A 23,659-nucleotide genomic window follows, 5' to 3' on the forward strand; every position below is an offset into this window, starting at 1 on the left:
GCTTGTAACCGTTCATGAGTGAAATTGTTACAGAACAAAATGGCATTCATATATTTTTCTTTACAAAGCCATATTCATTGAGGTGAGGTCTCTGCAAAAGTTCATAATTATGTACATTAGCAAAACTGTAATAATACATATGTAATACAGTCATCATCCTTTTTTTCCAAACATAAGAATCAATTTTCGTTGCAAATGCAGTTCAATTAGTGATTTAGCATATTTAGCTTAAAATGTTTACAGATATCTTATATACTTGATGGTGCCTATTTAAAGTTTTAAATGTATAGCACCCATACCCAGGCCCATACACACATAGTGTGCATGTGCCTGTTTATGAGAGGAACCATGATCAGTCAGTCAGTGTGGCACTTATAATCAAAATGACATACTATCAGTCCATTACCCTCCACTCAGGGCATAATATTGCAGACAAGATTCTGCTATCATACTAAGTACTGCCTTTGCCATGTCTCCATGTTGGCCTTTTTGTTAGTAATTTCTTACCTATTTCACACAACAGCAGTAAAGTGCAACTGTAAGTATGCTTTGCATTGAAAATTGTGTAGATTAGACAGATGTTCCGATTAGGCTTATTATCCAAACTCACTGATGTAATAAGTACATTCCCATTAATTGTCTGCAGTAATTAGAACTCCAATTATGGTTATGCCAAACTGTTATTAAAGTTAAGAATAGCCGGACCAACTCCTACTTCTTTCAAATGCAGCCTGTGGCTCGAGGCTCAGTATCAACACATAACCTTTATGAATTTAATAATGCAAAGTTCATAAGGAAAATAAATCTCCTGTTACTGTGGTGACACATTAGGGCTTATAAATCTTTTGTAATCTTTACTATAATCGTCCACTTCATCAAAACAATCCCAGCAGATCAATCATTAAAACCACTTATTTCTCATCCAGTGCTTTGAATAACACTAATGCACTTTTTGATTTATGTGTTGCTATGTTCATTGTGATTGCAGGTGATGGGCAAGTGGATTTTGAAGAGTTCATGACGATCCTTGGACCCAAACTCCTCTCATCAGAAACAAGAGAGAGTTTCCTCGGCAGCACAATAGACACCATCTTCTGGCAGGCAAGATTTTTGTGTAGATTTAGAACTATATGTAATAAGGTTAAAGATGTCAAATTGCACTGATGTAAAATTATTCATTATAAAGTGAACCAGCAACTGTGAATGCAGTACTGTTAAAAACCTCCTTGTCAAATTAACATGCAAGTCAACAAGGACAGTGTGTGGGGAATTTATAGCCCCGGACAGATGAGCCAAAGCGTGCTTTCTACTAAAATAGCCAGATGGCGGGAGCAGCCAGAGGAAGGTGACGAAAAAGACAAAGCTGAGACCAGTTCTGAGCTCTGGAGTAAAACGAACTGAGTTTGATGGAGTGAAGGAGAGAGTGATGGATGTGTGAGGTGCAGACTGTGGACAGAGAGAGAGAATAGAAACAGATGAGGCAGAGGAGAGGGAGAGACAGGGCGGGACACTTGTCATAGACAGTAACATTTGGTGTCTCAGATGTGCTCACCGTATTGCCCCAGGACACCTCTCCACAGCAGAATTACAGTGTTTGGACAGTGGTGTTTTCAGAAGGGGCGATGCACTGCCAGACCCATTAAACTGCTCCAGTGACTTTTCTGCCAGGCACTGCTACCTCTGCAACAATGTGTGTGTGTCCAGGCTGTTACCTGCAGTAACACTATGGGTGCGATAACATAAGCATAAAAGTGTTGCTGTTAGCCACAAACATGTTTAAAATTGTGAACATGCTCTAGACCTCCCGTGTGTGTGTTGAATATGTATGGATATAAAATGTAATATTTCTTACACTGAAAAAGATTCTGTTTGATTACTTGGAATTAACTATTTTATACCCAAAAGAAAATTTCACAACCTGATTATTTCAATTACTGACTATTTGTATTTGGCTGAATTACAACAAAATTTTCATATTTAGACTTGAAAATTGACACCAATTAAATATTTAAACCCTTTAATACAATTATCTAGCTAATTAATGTTTTAATTCTGGTTTAGTCTTTGCAGGGTCCATTATTAGTTTGAATGCAACAGATGACAGTTGAAATAATATGCAATAAACACCCCACACATTTGCAAATATGAGAAGTGATTTGGGGTTGATTTATCAGTACAATTTTCCCTCCTGCTGCACAGATGAGTAGTTGCTGGAGGTAGAACAGTTGTGTACGGCTCAGTTTACTTTGTTAATGGGCTGTGCGATATGACTCAGCCTGAGACACACTCATTTTGTGCTCAGTCAGTCTGCCATAGGTCACACAGTTTTACTTGAACATTTCAGTTCAATTCATTTATTTCCTTTGTCTAGCCTCTGCTGGGGCTGGTATTTGTTTGTTGGTTTTTGCATTTATTGTCATTGTTGTCAGGGCCGTTAATGTTTAATGAGACTGCTGCAGCTGGATGGCAATGGCAGAAATGCTTGTGAGTCCAGGTTTATCATAACACAATTGCAAAACACAATGACTACAACATTTATTCTAAACATACCTATACCATATTCACAAATGCATTTGGATGAGACAAACATATTCTTTGCAACAGGAACAATAATGTTTCTTTTAGAGTGAAAAGTATATTTAATGTTTGTTTATATTTTCAGAGTTAAGTAATAGCTTATACAATATATTACCAAAATAGTTTCCTTTGTTGTCATTTTAATATTAGATTTTTTTTTAATAATATGACCTTCAAAGTGTTTGTTACACTTTACTGGTAGACTGTAGAGGGTCCACCAAATGCTTGTCTCCATGGAGGTATTTGCTTTGCCTGTAATGATTTGTAGTATATCATTAAGCGTATCTTACTCCACTGAGATAAGCAGGTGGCCACTAGGCCAAGTTACAAGTTATATCTATGGAGAGGAGACCACGCTCAAAAGAATGCAGGTTTTGCAATTTCTTTTTAACACCTTGAACACCTTTGAATTAATGTCAAATAGATTACTTTAATGCCATACTGTGATGAGTCCAGACATTGAAATAACATCACCATAAAGACCAGCCAGTGACAGAAACCTTATATAAACTTAAAGGTTGAGTTTGAACATGTTGTAGTCCACATTGCACCTGTAAACTCCACATCCTAAACATGAATCTGCTTATAACCACTACATTCAAATTCAGCCTCAAATTACACTTGACTCTGACCAAAATGCTTAGCAGTGCCATTTTCATCAACATGATTCAAACCACACACGCAGCCCCACCACATGGCGTCTCACTCTGGGCTTGTCAAATGCCTCAACTGCTTTTTACACAATTTCTCCATCTGACATCTCACTCACATTTTCGTTCTTTTTTCCACTTTTATATTTACTGTTGCTAAGATTGTCAGCGTGTGCCTTCATTCACTCAGCTGGAGGTTGACTACACTTGTAAATGGCTTATTGGACAGACCCCAGTGCTAATGTGGCACATCCTCACCACGTGATTCACACACTCACCTTCCCACTCACCCAGAGCTCTCCACAGTGCTTAGTTCAGATCTGATTGTGTTGTATGGATCATAAGAACCAGTGGAGCGAACGACTGCAAACATTTGACTATTGTTCAATAATTACAGCTACTAGAAAGTCATTTGTAGTACATTTGTAGTACATACGGTTATAAGAAATAATGCCTGGCTATCACTCCCTTTAACATGCATTACCCAGCCACTGCCCAAACATGATGGTGATAAGCTAATATAGGAGCCACAGACACCTTGGGACAGACTAATGGAAAGCTGTCTGTTAATCTGCTCCATCTGCCCCTCCAATCACCCCAAATCTCCCACATTTGAGCAAGACAATTCATCCACCTTGCCTATAGAGACACAATAATAGTATAAACTTGATTAACTGGAGTTGAGATTGACCACAGACCCTTGAGTTTATGGGTAAACGGTCACTGCCGCCTCCATAAGCCCACAAACAGTCACCTACACGTTGTTTGTTTTTGTGCAACATAAATGCCATATGTATTCTGTTTACAGTATCATTTTTGTACAACAACTTAAAGCAGACCCATAATGCAAAATCTGATTTTCAGAGCGTTTAACCATGTTATAGTTGTTTCCTCTCACCATTTACTCACCCAGAATTGTATTTGGGGTGATTCATTCTTGTTTGCGTAATCTTTAATTACTTGGATAAACAACAAAATGTCTTCACTCCTACAACTTTTTTGTCCAGTTGACAGATTTTACTTTTGGCATTTACTATGGATCAGACCTGGATGACTGAGGGATTACAAAGACATAATCTTTAATCATTTATTTTATTTTATTTTATTTTATTTTATTGCCGATCAATCGCCGTCACTGCATATTCCCATTGCTCTTTACTTACTACATTCTCCAGTTTAGTTTTTTTAATCTGTGATTTGCACAGGATTCAGCAATGTTGTGTGGTTATTTTAGGACAAATGAAAAAAGGCTGCTACTCACTGGCGTGATCTACAGCTATCCATCAGAGGTGCCAACTCTTTGGGCACTGCAGTTTTCTAACATGGAAGTGAGCGGACTTGTTTCGTTTGTTAAGTTGTTTTAGATGAATAATGCAATTTAAAATGTGGAAATTATCACATTAAGATCCACGGGTGTCATAGATTATAACTATATAGTAGACACAAGCAGAATAGGTCTTCTTTAACGTAACATAACACTGACCACCCAAAACAAACTACACAACATTTACCTTCACAATGTTGTTTTTATTTAACATTTAAAAAGTGTAATCTCGCTGACATTATGGGTGTTTGACATTTACTGGTCTGGTGCATATTTTTGCTGAGGTTCATTGTGCGGTTGGTTCTGGGTCAGTGCTTGGTTCATCGCTTGGTTCAGCACTCTGATCCGTCCCAAACTCCACTGTGACCTATCAGGCTGTGGAGCTGCATAACAACCAGCCACACACCTCTAAAGGAGACAGGAGGGGTGGATGATAAGCTCTTGCTGTCATTTGTTACAGCAAAAAATATCTGTTTTGGGAGCTTTGGTATATGTGATTCATAGTATCCATCTTTTTTCCTTCTCTTGTTCTATAGGCTGCCTCTTATGTGCAGTTATTTTTAGTTTTTGTTGTTTTTTGAGTACTAAATATGCAAAGTAGGTAATTACTTTTACTCAAGGGCATTTACTTTTGGTTTAAGACCACCATACTTTTACTTCAGTAATGTATTTTACAGTGAAACATTATTCTTAGTTGAGTAAAACCTTTGATTGGCTAACTTCTCATATTTTTTATGTGTTTGTGTTGTCCTTTTCTTCATGATAATTTCATTTATTTTTGTCTGTCCTTTGAAGTTACCAGATTGTGTGCATTATTTATTCTTTTGTCATTCCAATTACATTAACTTCAAATTATAAATCAGATATTACAGTCATCCTTGTAGTTGATTGAGTAGAACGGTTTAAGATTTTCTAACTCGAAGGCTTTATAAAACAGGGCAGCTGCAGTGTGAAATGGGCAGAGAAAAGATATATAGAGATATAGAGCAAAGTCGTGGCCTGGAGACAAATCCACAATATTGACACTACACATGCAATACCCACACCCCACTGATGAGCACCCAAATTATTATTATTATTATTATTATTATTATTATTATTATTATTATTATTATTATTATTATTATTATTATTATTATTATTATTATTATTATTATTATTATTATTATTATTATTATTATTATTATTATTATTATTATTATTACAGTACTTGAGTAATTTCTTGGAGTACAATTTTGACTGCTCTACCCAGCACTATGTATGTGGACATTGGCTTTTAAACCTTGTGCTAGTAAAACTGGTAGTTCTGGTTGTTCAGATGAGACAGATGGTGTTTATTGTGCTGCATTATTGCCAACATACATAAACTGCAACTTACTTTTGACCTGGGACATTATGTAGAAATTATAGACTTCAAAATCAATGTTTTTCATCTACCACTGGTTACACAAAGTTGTTGTTGTTTTTTTCAGGTCAAAGGTGCCTTGATTGTCTTGCCTTGATTCTAGTAATGCATGGCCATGTAAAATCATTACTGCTGCAAATTAAAGAGGAAATCATTGAACTGTAATCAGGTTAGGGCTGTAGTCAAGTGCATCCACACACACTCCATTGGTCCCTTGTGGCTTTTCTGGACATTATCTCTTTTTCACGCAATTTATGGAGAGTGGGTCAGGAGGGACAGGCGTGAAGATTATGATTCGCTTTACATCAATTTTACTGTGTCGGATTTATACACTGGAAATTATATTTAGAAACTGTTTACCATATTGTATACCAAAAACAGGGAAAGAGAAATTATGCTTTGACACCTATAGAGCAAAGCATACTATTTTCTGTATCAAGTAAACATTGATCGTCCTCAAACTTGATGTGAACTGGAGAAAATAGGCTAGAGGGCTACAAATTTATAGAAAAAAAAAAAACATGGTCAAAACATGGTCTAAACTGTAAATTGTAGCGAGGCTGATCTGCAGTTATTTAGTCAAATGTCTAAAATGAGAAACACAATGCATCTCATTACTCATCATTAAATCCCAGCTCCTGTAGTTTTCCGTGGCGATAGATGACAGATTTTTCATATTTAAACCCTGTTGCAGATCAAAATAATATCAGCGACATTATAAAAAAGAAAGAAGAAAGTCAACAGTGCCAAATCAATATGAATCACTTTGCGGAAGTAGACAAATCACAATCAAGTAGCGATAAAAGACAGGGAGCAGGTGCATGTGGTTCATTCCAGTAGCAAATACTGTGCGTCTCATCCTGGTGGTGTAATGCACGTAAAGCCGAGGGTCATATTGTTATGCTTGATCAGAGAATACTTTTATAGGTGCCTCATGCCACTTTTCTGTTGGACTGCCTGCTTGTCTCCATGGATACATTCCAAGCAAAGTTATAACATTTTAGCGTCACCAGACCAAGTTACATGTCAGATATGTAGAGAAAAAAGCCTGATCACTAAACAAAAGTATTTTGAGCAATCCAATCACTTATAACTGAATTAATGCAAGATAGATAAGTTTAATGTCATATTGTGGCACCTTGCAAGCGAAAAAAAAAAAAACATCTATATGGAGACAAACAGGTGGCAGACGCTTCAGTAGAAAGCTTACATAATACACATTTAACACCATAGGACAAATTACTTTTATGAAAACAATGTCAGAACTTTAGAAAGATTAGTGAACATTGTTATGTCATCTACTTGCATAACAATGATGTTTTGCCTTTTGTGTCAGGCTTCACATATTACCCGCGCATCTGGTGACACTGATAACATTCCTCTTCCCTCTGCTGCAGACTTGGCTTGTTTAGAAGTTGCAGCCACATGTTTGGGTCCAGGGAGAGCCCCAGCATTTTGGTCAAAAGCTCAAATATGTACCCCATACACAATGAGGAGCTTAATCGGACATAACTACAGACATGTGTGCTGCGTGGGAGTATGCAGTGGCTTGCTGATACTGTGTTGCCAATGTAAGACTGAGGAGTTGAGTCTGAAGCACCCATGGGCCATCGACAAGTACACCCTCCTCTCTGCCTCTTTGTGTTGCAGCGAGCCGCTCTACATGATTCAAACAGGCTCTCTCCAGGCTCTGACATTTCTGCGGCTGCTTTTTCACACCAGGACCCCTCCTCCTTATGTTCTGTGTGGCTGTAATTACAAGTGAGTCAGCCCGGCTACCTCACTCATGCATCACATTAGAGCCTTTTTTATTTTATTTTTTTCAAAGGAGGCTGTTGTGAGTCTTACTGAAAAAGGCTTTTCTTAAGATTAAATGAGCAGAATCCAAGTCTGAATGCATATGAGACATCTGTTATACAACACAATAACTTCTCTTTGCTTAGATAAATATAATGCATTTTTAAAAATAAGCAAAATATTTGAGTTATTGTATATACATAGGTATTCTCACTGCAGTTTTCAATGAAGTGTCTTTGAGTCTAAAAATATTTTTCACCTTAGTGGTGTGGTGCACAGTCAGCTACTAGTGGAAATATTTGCAGTGGAAATTTTGCTACAAGCAGAGAAGTACCGTATATTCCTTGCCCATAAGGTACTGGAAGGGATGGGGTTTGTCAAAGTAAACCAAAGTAAACTTTGAAAGTGTTTTCTTATGGATTTTTTTTCAACCTGAGAAAGAAACTATCAACGCATTAGTATTGTCCAAATAAAATAGTTAAGTTTGTCATTAAAAAACAGCTTGTGGCTTAACTTGCTTTCTCCAGGTTGGACTTCAAAGGTCCATCAGGATCACAAAAGTTCAAACGTTCTGGTTCATTATTCATCATTGCATTCCAGCTCCACAGTGTTCTATGGATATGTATGAAGGATTTTTCTTACTCAAGATACACTGCAGATCAAAATGAAGTCAGCAATTATCTACAGGAAAAGCTGCTTTTCTATCTTTGAAAATGTGAGTAGTATTACAGTGTATCATGAAGAATATCTATAGTTTAGAAAATAAATCTACAATAATAAAGAATATAAATGGGTGCAAGATAAATACGGTATATTGTAGCAATCAAAAAGGACAAAAGTTGAAAATATTTTTGCTAATGAAATCCCTGACCCTTTGGGCTCAATTAGTTTTGTGAAAAATATACAGGATTATACCGTGTATACAGTCTCCTCCTCTCTTGTGTCCTTCTCTTTCCGGACTGTTCCACTTTTCCGGGGGCAGTGTTTTGGACGGAGCAGACATATGGATCCAGTGGTGTTCTTAATGAGGCTCCCGCAGCCCTCATTGTTAACACCAGATACTTGTTTTAATTAATCATCCTTACAGTAATTGACTATTGATAACTGGCTTTGTGGTTTTAGGCCATTTCCACTTCATTTTCTCATTTTAGCTTTAAACCAATCATTGGAATTTGATTGTGAAGGTAAAATGTGTTCAATATGCAATATGTCCATGGCATACTTTAGAAATGCAGTTTTATTAAACCTGACCTATTATGCAAAATCTACTTTTTAGATCTTTTAACCACGTTATAGTTGTTTCCCCTCACCATTTACTGTATTTGGAGTGATATGTGCATGTTTGAGCAAACTTTATTCGCTTATTTTCATTTTTTTTTTTCTCTCACCACCATCGGCATACGGCCACAGCTCTGTACTAACTTTGTTCTCCAGTTCTGTTTTCTTAATCGGTGATGCATGTGGGATTCATCATCAACACGTAGTATCTTTGTTACAAATAGAAAAAACAAAACAAAACTGCAGCTCGTTAGTGTGATCTGCAGATATCCATCAGAGGTGCCGATAACCTTGCGTCTCTTTGTTGTGATGGCATTTACTGCGGTGTCAGCTCCCACTGGGCAGCTCAGTTTTCTAATGTGGAAGTCAGCGGACTTGTTTTCTTTTATTAAGTCATTTTAGAATATTGCACTGTCTAAAATGTCCAAATTATAACAGAATGATTCTCGGGTGTCATAGCTGTCATAACAAAATAGCAGGAACAAGCACTATATGTCTTCTTTAAGTATGTAATTACTTTTTTGTTTTGTTCACCTTTTATTTGTCCCCATGTGGGCATAGCTGTTTCTATCGTCTATATTGGTAAAAGACCTCTTTTCATTTTTTATTTGTTTTCTTGTGATGGCTCTCATGGCACATTATGTTTGGTGTTTTTGTCTGTAAATCTTCCTGGTTTGACGGCTGGGTAGTTTGGAGGTAATGGTGATATAAATTCATTGTGAAGGACCAGAGCCTGCAGTTTTTGAAGGACTAAAAGTGTAGGTGATGAAAGGTTCACAATATGGTGGAATTGGAATGTTCAGTAGAACTTGTTTTAAGCCATATACTTTAAATATATATAAATATAAATATATTCAAGGCACATGATCTGGATAATAAACCTGGGCTCAGACTGAGTACCAACAGACGTTTCTCACATTTAGAGTGGTCAGCTTTCACCAATCAGCTCTTTCACTAGTATTATTCTGTAATTTGCTGGCTAAGTCTTACCTTATGCTTTATTAAGGCTGTGAATAATGTACTTATATAAGTGTTGACTTGTACGTTAGTCATTAATGTGAGTTACTAAATATTCTAAAATACATTTACTGCACTGTTACTGGTTAGCAGTCGAGAGATCATCATAGACATATTAAATCATTTCCTAAATGGTTTCAGGCACTAAGATCCAAAATCCTTAAATCAAACTCCAAACACATTCATTCTGTTTGCGTTAATTGCAGCTGTTTGCCGCAGACGTGGATTAGCTCATTACACACGGAGCATTATGGAGATGTGTGCCTGCTCCTCCTCCTCAGAGCCTCATGAGAGAGATGTCTGAGCATGTGGACCAGAGTTCTGATGAAAAATTAATGGGAAAGTGGGAAAAAATACAATATGGCTGACTATTTAAGCGACATTTGAAAAGATTTGTGAGGAGATAAGTTGTACGTTAACAGGTAATAAAGGGTTAATTGTGATTAAGGCGTGCAACAGTATGAGGCTGAGTGAAGCACTTACGGTTAATGATGCAGTTAATAGAGCTGCAGTCTGGACATAATGAAAGAGGACACAGATGACTATTGGATCTGGTGACAGGGCATAGTGAACATGATAGGCTTAATCCTTATACAAACCAGTCATCAATGTGTTAACTTCATGAATGAAACTGACATTGCAAATTAATATGACTAAGATGAAACATATTGACTCTACAGGCAGGACTTTGATGTAATAAGAAATAGTATATGGTTTCTGTGGGGGTTTGAACAAAAGCTTATTTTTGTTCAGACTTTGACTCAAGTTGAACAAAGAATATTCCAAAGTCCCACGAGGGGGCTGTGCAGACACTGAATAGGTCTAGTACAAACAAGATTTTCAGAATAAATTAATGATTATAACAATAATACATTTTATTTATAGGCACCTTTCTGGGGACTCGAGTGCCTTACAACATGCACAAGAAAAAAATTAACACTGTAAAATTATTTAAAATGGGACAGTGCAGCTCTGGTCTAAGTGAATTGTGCTGAAAGTGAGTTGCTAGGCTGTCAAATTTATATGACCTACCAAATCCCAACTGTCAAAAAATGACTAACAGAAATAATGCTCATAATTCTGTCAGCTGGCCAGGTCTCTAGGCTGCTGGCTTCAGTCTGATGCTGTACCTCCCATTTGTATGATTCACAGCAGGTGAGGAGACATTTCTCCATACTTTGTGCTAAAGGTCAATGGAGGCTTGAATACAGGTCTGCTCAGGACTCCTGTGGGGAAGACATTAACAAATGGCATGCTCGTGTGTGTTAAGTGTGTGTCACTGCAGTAGGCCTATATATAAATGCTATGGTTGTCCCTATTTTCTTGTTCTAACCTAAGTTCATGCTTTCTGTTAATGCACACACTAGTAATAGTAATAGTGTAGTAATAGTATAGTGGCATTAGTTTTATATGCTTTCAGACTTATTTCTAATTGTATCTTACTCTTTGTGTTACTTTTATTTAATGCACATTAATGCACACACTAGTAATAGTAATCGTAATAGTAATTGTAATATTAATTGTAATAGTAATAGTAATGGCATTGTTTTTACATAGCTACTTAACCAGACTTGAGATGGTCTTGTGAATTCTTGAGTTCTGTTGCGTTTTAGGGTGCATTCACACTAAAGGGGCTTGAGCTTGTGTCGTGCATATGTAGATTTGTATTTTGGTCCTGTTCTAGTCCAGGTCTAGTTCAGAATCAGTTACAAATTTACTCACAGTTTAGTCCCAATTTTGATGCGTTCTGTATGCGTCTAAGTATGAATGGATCCTTAGTGACATTTCCCATTGGTTCTCACGTCCAAGTTACCTTTTCAACTTGTTGTTTTGTTTGTAAATCATTATTACAGCTGGTTCATAAATATGTTCTCCTTCAGATTTATGAGCTGACCAACAAAGACCCTGTGACCCCATGACCTTTCATCCAAGGCAGTAATGAGTGTGTAGTGGGCTGATTACAGCGTGGGCCGTGATTGGCTCAGAGTTCATTAGAACATTCCGAGGTGCAACGTACATAACAAATGATACAGAAGCCCAGCGTGATTTATGCTGGGTTCAAGTCATTATGCCGCCTTCCAGCAACTTCTTACTTCCACAAGCCCAGTATTATCAGCCATTATCAATATGTCTAATGTCAAAGGGGCATTTGAGTTAAAGTCTGGGCTTGGGCGTCTAAGTATTGTGACTAACATTTTGGTCACAATACTAAGATGACCAGGTATGTAAAGACAGGTAAAGTGATTGTAGTGTTTGTTGGCAAGCTGATTTGAATAAATTGTAATGGAGACATAATGCAAAATCATAAACTTTTATCCATGTTATAACTGTTTCTTCATCATATCTATTGGATTTGATTGATTCATGCATGTTTGAGTAATCCTTTAATATTTACTGCTTGGTAGTTAGAGATCAAAATTCAAAAAGTCCCATAACTATTACAAAGCTGTTTTAGATCCATTTTGCAGGTTAAAATGAACAAAATGTAAATAATGATAATATAGTAGTATACTCAGAGCTCTTTTGTGGTAATAACTTAACTGTATTTGTCTGTACACGTACATTGATCAGAGAAGGAATATTATTGAACTAACTCAAGTTTATTCATGATCAGGGAGCTCCAGTCTAACAGGTAAAAAAATTAAATTAATTGTTGTTATGTGTGTAGTAGGCAGGTAGTCATTATGTTATGGCTGTAAACAGTATGGGCAGACTGGAACCTTCTGCAGCTATTTGTGGCTTAATGCTTCCTGTACATAGAACAGTGAACACTAAATCACTCCTCCAGCCCATAACTCTGGCGCTTTTAATTTAATCAATAATACAACTTTATGCAGCCCTCTGATTAAAGTGAATGCATTTGGATGGAGAGACATCTGTGAAGAGGCGGCTGGATGTGAACATGCCGAATGATTTATGAAGCCCGTCTTAATAAATGACAGCAACTAATTGAATTGTACTTGTGTTGTGTCAGTGTTGAGCTGTAACATGCAATTAACACAAGACTGAGTGGTCTATACTATGCTGTTTTGTATGAGAGTTTTATATGTATATATATATATATATATATATATATATATATATATATATATATATATATATATATATAGAGCCAGATGTTCATCGGTACTTGAAATGGTACAAAAACTAGAGACTCATTTCAACAAGTATTGAAACTGAAGAAAATACATACGACAAATTTGGACCTCTCTGTGGTCTTGATAAATATAGGATTTACTATCATTGTGATATCGAAAACAGTATCAAGTATTGAACATTTTCTTTAGAATCAAAATTGAGTAAAGTATGTTTTTAACCTTGATGTTTGATGGATTGACTTTTGAATATGGAAGCCAGATGCACACCTTTGTTACAATGCACCATGTCGAGCTTTTGTTCCAGATTTTATCTTTGATTTATTGCCGTCATCTTTGCACCTGATGTTGGTTTAATGTCATCTCAGAGGAGAATATAAACTCAGTTAATTTGTGCTGTTACATTCCAGAACATCACTTAAAGGAGAAACTTTTCAATATTGCAGTTATTACAGTTTTGTTATTCGTCCCAGGGGCAACGTTTCTCTGGGAGAAAAACAACTGATAAAAAGTTTAGCACGAGCAATTGACTCATTAGAGACAGCTGTTTTGTAAATGGTAATGTACTGCACCCATGTCCTCTGCCCTGACCTGCACCTACCGTGTAAGACCAAATTACAATTACATTTACAGATATTATATAGGAGGGCATTCATTTTATTTTCTTAGACATTCATAGAGCTTTACAATATTTTGCCACTATCGTTGCAAAAGTCGGTATATCTGTTTAGCCAGGGTGGTAAATAATAACATGGCAGGTATACATTGATTATCATTCAACAGAGCCATAGACATTTGAGGCAACTTGTGTCTTGCCCAATGACACAATGGCAGTTTGCTGGGAGGAGAACCATCATCCTCTTCATGGATATCTACTAATGCTGTTTAATAACAACAGAATAGTAAAGAAATGGCACTAAGAATAAAGTGTTTGTAAGAGTCATGTTGTGTGTGCCTGCAGTTCGACATGCAGCAGATCACACTGGAGGAGCTCAAACATATTCTGTTCTACGCCTTCCGTGACCACCTGACCATGAAGGACATCGAGAACATCATCATCAACGAAGAAGAGTCCCTCAAGGAGAACGCCGGCAACTGTCAGACAGAGTTTGAGGGAGGTGAGTCTCCACTTCTAAACATTAATGCGTCCTGTCAGGGGATGTGCTGCAGCCCGCCGGTCGCACAGTGCACCTGCTGATTTATTGATTTAGTAGAGCTGCTGGGGACGGCCATCAGCTGGGCACCTGTTCACAAGTGACGCAGATCACATATGCATGGCTTCACTGCGCAAAACTGGTCATACAACATTAACATCAACCCACTGTGACCTCCTCCTGGGTCTAGAGTAAAAATAGCCTTTTGTTTTACTCCCCCTTTAACTATTCAAAGCTGAGATATTTTTAATTGCCAAGAGACCAGTTATAACAAGCCAGCATCTGCTGTACATCTCCATCTCAAAGCCACTAACCACTCCTTTGAAGATAGTGAGGTAGACATCTTAGCGAAAGAAAAGAAATAGTTTGAGAGGGGAGTTAAAGAGGCCATTTTTGTTAAGAAATACAATCCATCTTTGAACAGAAATGGGGGGTTTAGACAAAATTTATCTCCTACCTGTAACGTCATCCTCAGACCTAAGTCAAACCAAGGAAAACAACAGTGATAGCCAGTATGTTAATAGATGATCTAGCTAACAAACAGAAACTGTAAACATATAGGTGTGTTAGTTTTAGTGTAGTTAGCTCCTCTCTTCAGATAGATATAAGGCAGTGTCCACCAGCAATCTGACCGGAACTGAAGAAGAGGCTTGGATGAGCGTCTTCACTCTAAAACGTTTGTCCAGTTGACAGGATTTAATTTTTCTTTTGCTAAGTCAGCAAACATTTTCTGGCAGAAATGTGAATCACTGCACAGCTGGAACATACAAGGACATACAGAAATTATGAAAAAGAAAACAAAACACTTCTATGACCTTTCATATATCACTTTTATGTATATGATAGTATAGTCCACTGAAATCACTTTACCTTCTTTGTATTGTTGTCCAAATGCTGTACATAACAATAGTCATAGCCATATACATGTTTGTATTGTTACCTTATGTTTTTTACTGTACTCTCTCAGTTTTAACAGTTATTATTTATCTTGATTTTGATTATTTTGTGGAAAAATACTATATCTTGATGGATAGTGAATCCATTTGTGAAGCCTGTTGAGGTATGAAATACAAAAAGGTTTATTCTTTGTAACAACAGATATGGACAGGACAGGGCCCAGGCCACAGACCAGCAGCCTTCTTGCATCCCAAGCAAGTCTCTCCTCAGTTCCTCCAAGAGTCTCTCTGAGTTTACCCCCGAGTCAGAATATCCGTGCTCTGAGTATTTATACCAGAATTACAAAGCTACATACATATCAATGCAGAGTGACTTTTGTTTCACACCTATGAGTTAATCAGCTTTTACACTTAGGCAGGTAAAACAATATAAAATTTCCTGTGGGATGGGGACAGAGCCTTCACACATGTTAATATCTGGTCTGGCTCTCTGACAGACTGAAACAGATCAAATGCATTTACACAAAGACACATGATAATAATATTTTCCTCACAGCATGATACATATACATTTCCATCACAGATTCATTCCATGTTTCTGTTCTCTTACTGTTCTTGAACCCTGAATTGCAACCCTGGAATTTCCTAGAAAATAAAGATTATCTTATCTTAAACTTTAACTCTTTTAACTGTAACTCTTTAAATTATGTTCAGTTGCTTGAAGGAATTTGATTGTGATAAATTGGCCATGAGATGTGGTACACCCTTGGCAATAGTCAGAAATCCGCAGAACTCCAGACTATGACATACCGTGGATAATCCTCAGTAACAGCCTGTGGGATGCCAAAACTACATTATTGTTGCTGTGAGGCAGGTGCACTGACCTGTCAGGTCTGTCACTGTGCATTTTCTGTCCATTTTCACCAAATCAGCACTTTTTATCACATTTTATATACAGTTCAATGGATAATTAGGTGTAATAGTCCCTAATCTAGGCAAAGATATATTAAAACTATTGAAATATGTGTTTGTGGACAACATTTTACTCCATTTAAGCAAGAATGATCAGATTTTGGTCATAATAAAAACAACTCTGAGTTATATAGTTTCAACCGCTAAAATTTGTGGCACCTTTTTATCATTCAAATGCTGATTGTTTTCTATGATTTAACAAAACAAAAAAGCAGAAAGAACAAAAAAACAATACAATATTTAAACAGAACTTAACAGGGCCTTTTAAATGCTTTTATGAGCATCTGTTGTACTTTGCTCCACACAGTTCAGTACAGGGACCATGCAGTTTGATGGATTCTGGCACAGCTGTTTGGTCAGGAGCAGATGCTGTGCGGCAGTGCTCTACCAGAAGAACATTTGATAGATATTTACTACACCATTCTTCAACCACTTACTGGATCTCTGTTTTTCAGCAGAACTGAATAAACCATGAGGCAGGGCAAGTTTAGTTGTATAGCACAATTCGTACACAACGTAATTCAAAGTGCTTTACAGAATAAGAAAGACATTAAAATCACAATACAAACAAATCAAAACATAGATCATCATAAAATTAACATTAAAATAGAAGGGTGCAGAATAAAAAATGTTCAGTCATAGTCACAGCTAAACAGAACCATTTTGAGCCTGGATTTAAACATTGTCAAAGTAGAAGCCTGTCTCATAATTAAGGATGATACAGCACCAGCAATTTAGCGAATGTATAAACTACCCAAAAAGTAACTATACCGTAAAGAGAGAGATTTTGTTTTGTTTTAATTAAACAAATTGAGTTTTTTTGTCTGTAAAATGCTTTATTGTACAGGACAGATGTATAAGTATGGAATAAGAGTTGGGAGAGACATTCAGAACAGGACAGAATGTGCAATCCAGACCTGTAGACTCTTTTGACAATCAGCACAGTAAAATACAATAAAAAAGAAGTGTTTTTGGTTTTATTGTTTTATTGTCATCTTCTAACTTGCGTTGGGCCAGAGCGGTCCCATCTGTCCGGTGCATGAACACAGAATACATGAGTAGCCTATCCTAATATTAACTGCAGTGTGATAAAACGTGCAGACTTTACGACCAGGGCACAAAGGGCGAAACCTCAGCAGTGCTCCATCAGCCTAATCAATGTTTAGTGTCACTGTGCCATTCATACCTAACCATCCATCCTCCTGCTACAGCCCACTGATGTACGAGCCCCCAATATAGGCACCTGTTTCCCTCTGGCTCCACCCGCCTCCTCCCAGATCAATGCAGATCACAATAAAGAATACAACTACAAAGAACCTGCAAGGAGCACTCTCATCTAGAACCATGATGTATGAACATGACAGCTGCCAGAGAGACTGGATTTAAAGCCTTTTCATTTCACACTTACACTTGTCCCCAGATGAACATTTACCACAATCACATGTTGTATATTGTTCCTCAAATGACTCCATGATATAATAAGATATTGAATAGCGTTAATAGGTTTTCAAACTTTCAAATCGGTCTGTGAATGCTCAATAAAATAACCTAATGTCTTGGGTGAGAATAGAATTTTTTGTTCGAATTTTGTGTTATCTGAGAGGCAAGAGGGGGAAAGCTGAAACGAATACGTGTTAAATCAGCTTTTGGCAATGTTGTAATGGTTCTAAATCATTATAAGCTACTCAGAGCTATAATTTATTCATGGTTGAGTTTTGCTGCATTGTTCTGCATTTGAGACTTGAGTGGATCGAAAATTTCTGTTTTCATCTACCCCTTACCCCCGCTCTGTTCTTACTGGTGACACCTGAAACAAATCACACTACAGGTCATACATGTGGAGTGAAAAAATGTCAGGTATCAACAATAAAAACACATAAATGAAAATCTGCTGCTTGATACAGTGAACTGACATTATGTTATATCAGGGACTTTGGCAGTTTTGAACAAGTCAGTGTCATTTTCATTATTGATTTACAGCTAATAAAATATTGAATAATAACCTATGTGTGTTATAGTTTAATACTTAAATAAGTATTAAGAAAACAAATGACTACAGGAGATGTTAGCTTTTAACCTTTTTTTTTTCTTAGACACAATAATTTAACACCTTTCCATTTAGTTTGGAACAACAAGTGGGACCCCAGACAGCAGATGGTCAGTTCAGGGCACACAGGACCCTTGAGCAGAATTGGAGTATTATCAACAGATTGAAACCAAGACATTAGTTTTGAGTGGAGCCACTGAACCTTGTGTAACCTCATAAAGTGCCCCCTCCAAAGAGATCAGCTCCTCAGGGAGAGACTGCAGACATTAGCCAGGTAATGAAGTGTGACCCACTTTCTAAACTACTGACCTAACACCAGACAAATGAGAACTTTGACTGTTGTTATAAGGCACCATGGTATTTTTTTTTATCAGTGCAGCGTGCCCATTTAATACTTTTGGGATACAGTTTTTTTTTCTTACCATTAGCTCTTCTGTCTTTTTCAGTCGTATGTGGGGCTGCCTCTGGTGCATTCTACAGTTTGAGTATATATATATATATATATATATATATATATATATATATATATATATATATATATATATATATATATATATATATATATATATTTTTTTTTTTTTTTTTTTTTTTTTTTAGAGACAAATCAATCTTTCATATTTTTGTTCTTTCTTTGGTTAACCATTATTTAGAGCTGCCCTATCTGTGGTCAGTCCTCATTTTGGAACTGGTTTAGCTCTAACTTAGACCTGATGAGTCCAGGTTTAGATCTGGTGGTACTCGCAAAGTCATTTATTATCTTAGGCGGTGTTTGGTGTGAAAAGTTTGAGAACCACTGGATAGCTTCTAGACTGTATAAATTCACATATTGATTTTCTACATTTGATTTACTTAAGAATTGAACACTTTTTTAAAGAATTTTGAAAATATTTTTGGATTATTCACCTGTTAAGAAGCTAGCAAGACTGGCATTTCTGTCCTACTTTTTATAAAGCTACTCCCTCGCAGGAGCAGTAAGGAGGATTTCTGATGACTCCAGCGTTTTTTTGACTTGAGAATAGATTTGGTGCCAGGCAACACTTTGCTAGGGGTCGCAGAGCAAGTAATTACTTCCAACCAGTCACAACCACTGAGCTGTCCGACTTGGACTATTATTGGACTAAAAGTTTCACTGTAACTTAAATAAACATGATATAACACAAGATTTTGAAGTTGATCCCTTGCACTTTGTTAGGATAGATAATATTTTGTTCTTGATGTGTTGAGTTGATGTATTGGAAGATGAAAAAATATAAGAGGCTAAAGTTTAACGAGGAAAAATTTGTTAGATGACAGTCAAAGCAATGCGTTAGTGAAGTATATTTGTACGTGCATTTTGTTACAATTTGTTTTAAGTTCTTTGTAGATAATGGGGACAAACATTTGACTAAAAGGGAGGTCCATGTGTCTGGTAAATCAAAATAATTTAGGATTGCATGTAGATAGTTTGTTTAGGCTTGGCCAGCACATTCTTAATGGGAATATTGATGGAGCTCCACATTGGATACATGGATGTCATGATTGGAGTACAGTCCAGTGGTGTAATATTGCTGAATCTTGTTTCATTCCAGTGCACCCGTCTAAAAAGAACCGCCAGACGTGCGTGAGGAAGAGTCTGATATGCGCCTTCGCCATGGCCTTCATCATCAGCGTCATGCTCATCGCTGCCAATCAGATGCTGCGGAATGGCATGGAGTAACGCAGGAGTGACCACACCCACTGCTCCACGTTCCCATAACAACTCGAGACGTTTCCAGTGTCCACCCAGTCTCCAATGAAAACTGTGAAGCCAGCACGAGGAGTGGAAGTAAAGCTCCTCCCCCTTTCCTTTTGATAGGGAACCTCAAGGGCTGACACTCACATCACTGTCACTGTTGATGCAATAATTAGACTGACCCATTCTCAGTGTAGGGGCTTCCAGCAGGGGTCACCATCACCACACTGCAGCATGGAGGGGCATAGGTGGACCTCTCATTATACAAGCTGGAGAGGATGATGGGACAGTGGACCAAGATCCCAGTAACTTTCAGTTTTCAGCTTGAGAAAATGCAAGGTGCTGCCATCAGCTTATCTGTCCAACAAACCCAAACGAAAATGTCAAGTAGCTGGAGAGGTTGAGGCAGCAGTCAGCAAGTTTGAATATAAGTGGGAAAGTCTGTATACTGGAAAACCCCAAGACATACATTGTTATCTAGATAGTGTTTCATTTAAGAAAAAGTTCACCCTTACATTATTTCAAATCAGTAGGAACATCTCATGCACAGAGTGAGAATGCTACCAGTGGTGGAAGAAGTCCTCAATTTTGTTACTTGAGTAAATGTACAGATAGCAGAACAAAAAACGACTCAAGTAAAAGTAAAAGCATCACATGAAAAAAATCTACTTAAAATCTACTTAAGTAAAAGTACCAGTTTAAAAGAAGTACAGCACTACTTGTACTTCGTTACATTCCACTGAACAATGCTACAACTCAGAACAAGCAAAGTTAATTGTAGTTTGATGAGTTCTGGGAAAATGAGACCACTTTGAGTATAATTGTTTTGCTTGATATTTTACTGATGTGATGTGAATTAAACATTAAAAACAAAATGAAACTGAATCACATTAAAATTAAATAGAAAGTAATAAAATATTTTGAGCAAAATTATAATGTTTTGACTAAAGAACTCTAGAAATTTGTATTTGATACGATTACTCTGATTTGAGCTTCAGAGCTTAACAATATTTTTATACTACCTGATGGTCTGTTAGAGAGAGTGAGGTGTGTTTTTTAGAAATGAGCACATAAATTGTATTGATTTATATACTGTTTAGGTCTAATAAGACATACAAGAATCACATGCAATAACAAACAAGCTCAAATATGTCACACCTTCACTGTGTTAACATCATATATTCTTGTCCTTTGGAGTAATAAGGGTGGATTTTATCTTAAGTCATAATTTTGGAGCAGAAGTTCCATCAGGAGAAATATAGCCACTCCTAAGTGATTTTGTGCTGTAATAGCTTCATTGAATTGGTCTGGTGTGTTTGAGAAGTATGAAATGGCAGACTGAATAAATGCACCAGAGATAATGAGTGTCAGAGAAGTAGAAAAGACATCCTTGTAATACACCATTAGCCCACATTTGTGTTCTCTGTGCTACTTAAACTGTCTGAAACGCCTGTACGTTCAATCCCTTTACAGTGAGTCAAGGGCTGTCACACCTCCTCAGACTGGTTCAAATGAACTCCTGCACTTAGTCCTGTCTCCTCCCATCCTGTAAATCCACTTCTGTAGACAATAATACCCACCATATTATATGCATGTGTCCTATAGCATCTCGGAGCATTTATAATGTGATTGCATTTGTCTGTTTGTTAGTGCGCTCTGCTCACTGGGTCAAAGCCCAAACCTCAAAGCCATACGAAGCAGAGATGTGCTGACAATGTGTTTACAACCATGTTTTATTATTTGGATAGTGTAGTATATACACCATATCACATCATCACCTTTAGGACAAATTGGAAAACATGCAGTTTGAGCTAAAAAAAAAAAAAAAAAAAGAAAAGAAAAGAAAAAAGAAAGAAAAGAAAACAGAAAAGAGTAAATCCGAGCAAATGAGGGAACAAAGCAGATTTTCCAGCATTTTCCAGAAATGAAACAGAAGAGATATTTTTTGCTCTAAATTTGCCTCCAATTTGTTGCTGCTGTTTTTCATACAACATTATTGCTAATCATTTCTTGAGGTATCATGAATTTCTGATATTGTGCAAGAGTGCCCTCTACAGGGGGATAGAGCTCACACAGCCTGTTTTCCCATCAAAGATTGGGTTGTTGTCTCATTGTTTTGGTCACATGTCTTAACCACTGTTTGATCTACCAAATCAACAATTCTGCTGGTAGAGAGTCACTTTTATGTATATTCATGTATTTGAACTAGAATTCTTCTATGGCAGAAGAACACTTTTAAACCTGTAAGAGGTTTTTAACCACTTTGTCATAACCACATGAAAGACTAAGCTCCTCACTGCTGTGTTGTAATGTTACAGACAGCTCTGTTTTGGACAGACTCAACAGCAGCATGTCTACAGTGGACTTCAGTGGGAAGAGGAAGCACATGTCTTTCGTAGCATGGTGATTGGATCCTCATTGTTATTATATGGAAAATAACTATTAGACAAGCACATAATACATATAACTTGCATGTGCAGCATTGAAACATGTAGGCTAGAACTAATATTTATTAAAACTATTAATATCCTATGTAAATATTTAAGATTGTACAAAAGTGAACATCAAAACAGTAAACCTTTTATAAAACCTGGAAACTGTCTGTGCATTTTCTTTGTCACTGGCTCAGAATGTCAATTTATTTATGATTATAAAAGCAACATGCTGACTGTTTGTCCCTCTAATGTAAATGTAGCCTTATATTGTATTTAACCCATCCTAAAGCTTTAACTGTTGTGGCATCCAAACTGAGTGCATAGTGACACATGGTTACTTTAATTGGAGCTTCTGTGAGATTAGTGTGTGGCTAATACACATTTGTCATAATGTAACAGAGCTGGGCCTGCATGTCCCTGGTGTCATTTTCAGTAAACAAGATGAAGGCGTTTATTAATCCGATTTCATGGCATGGACCAATGAGCAGGCCTGTTGTTCAGAAGCCTGCTCCTCTCTGCAGGCTGTTAGCATGCAGCCTGTGTCTCTCTTGGTCCCCACCAGTCCACGTCCCCTTACCAGAGACTGGGCCCTGTGTCTTATCTACCCTCACTGCTTGTACAGCTCACAGTCACTTGATGCACTTGGGCATGCTAATTTTTCACACCAGACTCAAGTGAAAAATGTCTAATTCCACCCTTTTAAATAACAGAGCAAATGGTGCTCCCAGATTACGAGCATTAATTTAAGATTTGCATTAAGAGCTTACAAAGGGTTCAGCTGCATGCTTAAATATATGCTGTCTATCAACATTTATGAATGAAATGACCTTTTTATATATTTTTATAAGTAGATACATTTAAATGTGTAAATTATGAACTTGTTTTAATTTATTTCTTAATATTTTGAGAGTAAGACAGATATCTGTTTGCAACTTAAGTGGTATAGTGTACTCTATGTTTAAGACAGACTTAAAATGACCAATACAGGACAAAGAAACATAAGCGCTCATCTCATAGTAGTAATAACTTTAGTCTTATGCCGCATTATTTCCGAACACTCCATGTCACTTTACAGTCATACTAATCAATGTGGGTGAAATGTCTTGCCTAAGGACACAATGGCAATTGTGGTTACGCTATCATCTGACAAGGTGTAAATCATTTTTTGTGTTGTATTGATAAATAAGCAGGCTAGCAGTGCAAATACTTTTGTGAGACTAGAAAAACTGATACATCTGAAGAACAAATCTGTTACACTAATGTGATGACGCTTGTGATGACAGATTGGGTGAACAGCAAAG

General features: G+C 37.0%; 1 protein-coding gene across 1 annotated transcript in view; it reads left to right on the plus strand.

Moving 5' to 3' along the window:
• Positions 1–20,507, plus strand: part of LOC117380368 (calcium-binding protein 8) — a 38,738-nt gene extending 18,231 nt beyond the window's left edge. Inside the window, exons 4-6 of the mRNA XM_033977170.2 lie at positions 989–1,101; positions 14,105–14,261; positions 19,781–20,507. Coding sequence (XP_033833061.1) covers positions 989–1,101; positions 14,105–14,261; positions 19,781–19,908 — 398 coding nt within the window. The 3' untranslated portion in view covers positions 19,909–20,507. The remainder of the gene's footprint in view (positions 1–988; positions 1,102–14,104; positions 14,262–19,780) is intronic.
• The last annotated feature ends 3,152 nt before the right edge of the window (positions 20,508–23,659 follow it).

Source organism: Periophthalmus magnuspinnatus, chromosome 13 (genome assembly GCF_009829125.3).
Source record: "Periophthalmus magnuspinnatus isolate fPerMag1 chromosome 13, fPerMag1.2.pri, whole genome shotgun sequence".
NCBI lineage: Eukaryota > Metazoa > Chordata > Actinopteri > Gobiiformes > Gobiidae > Periophthalmus > Periophthalmus magnuspinnatus.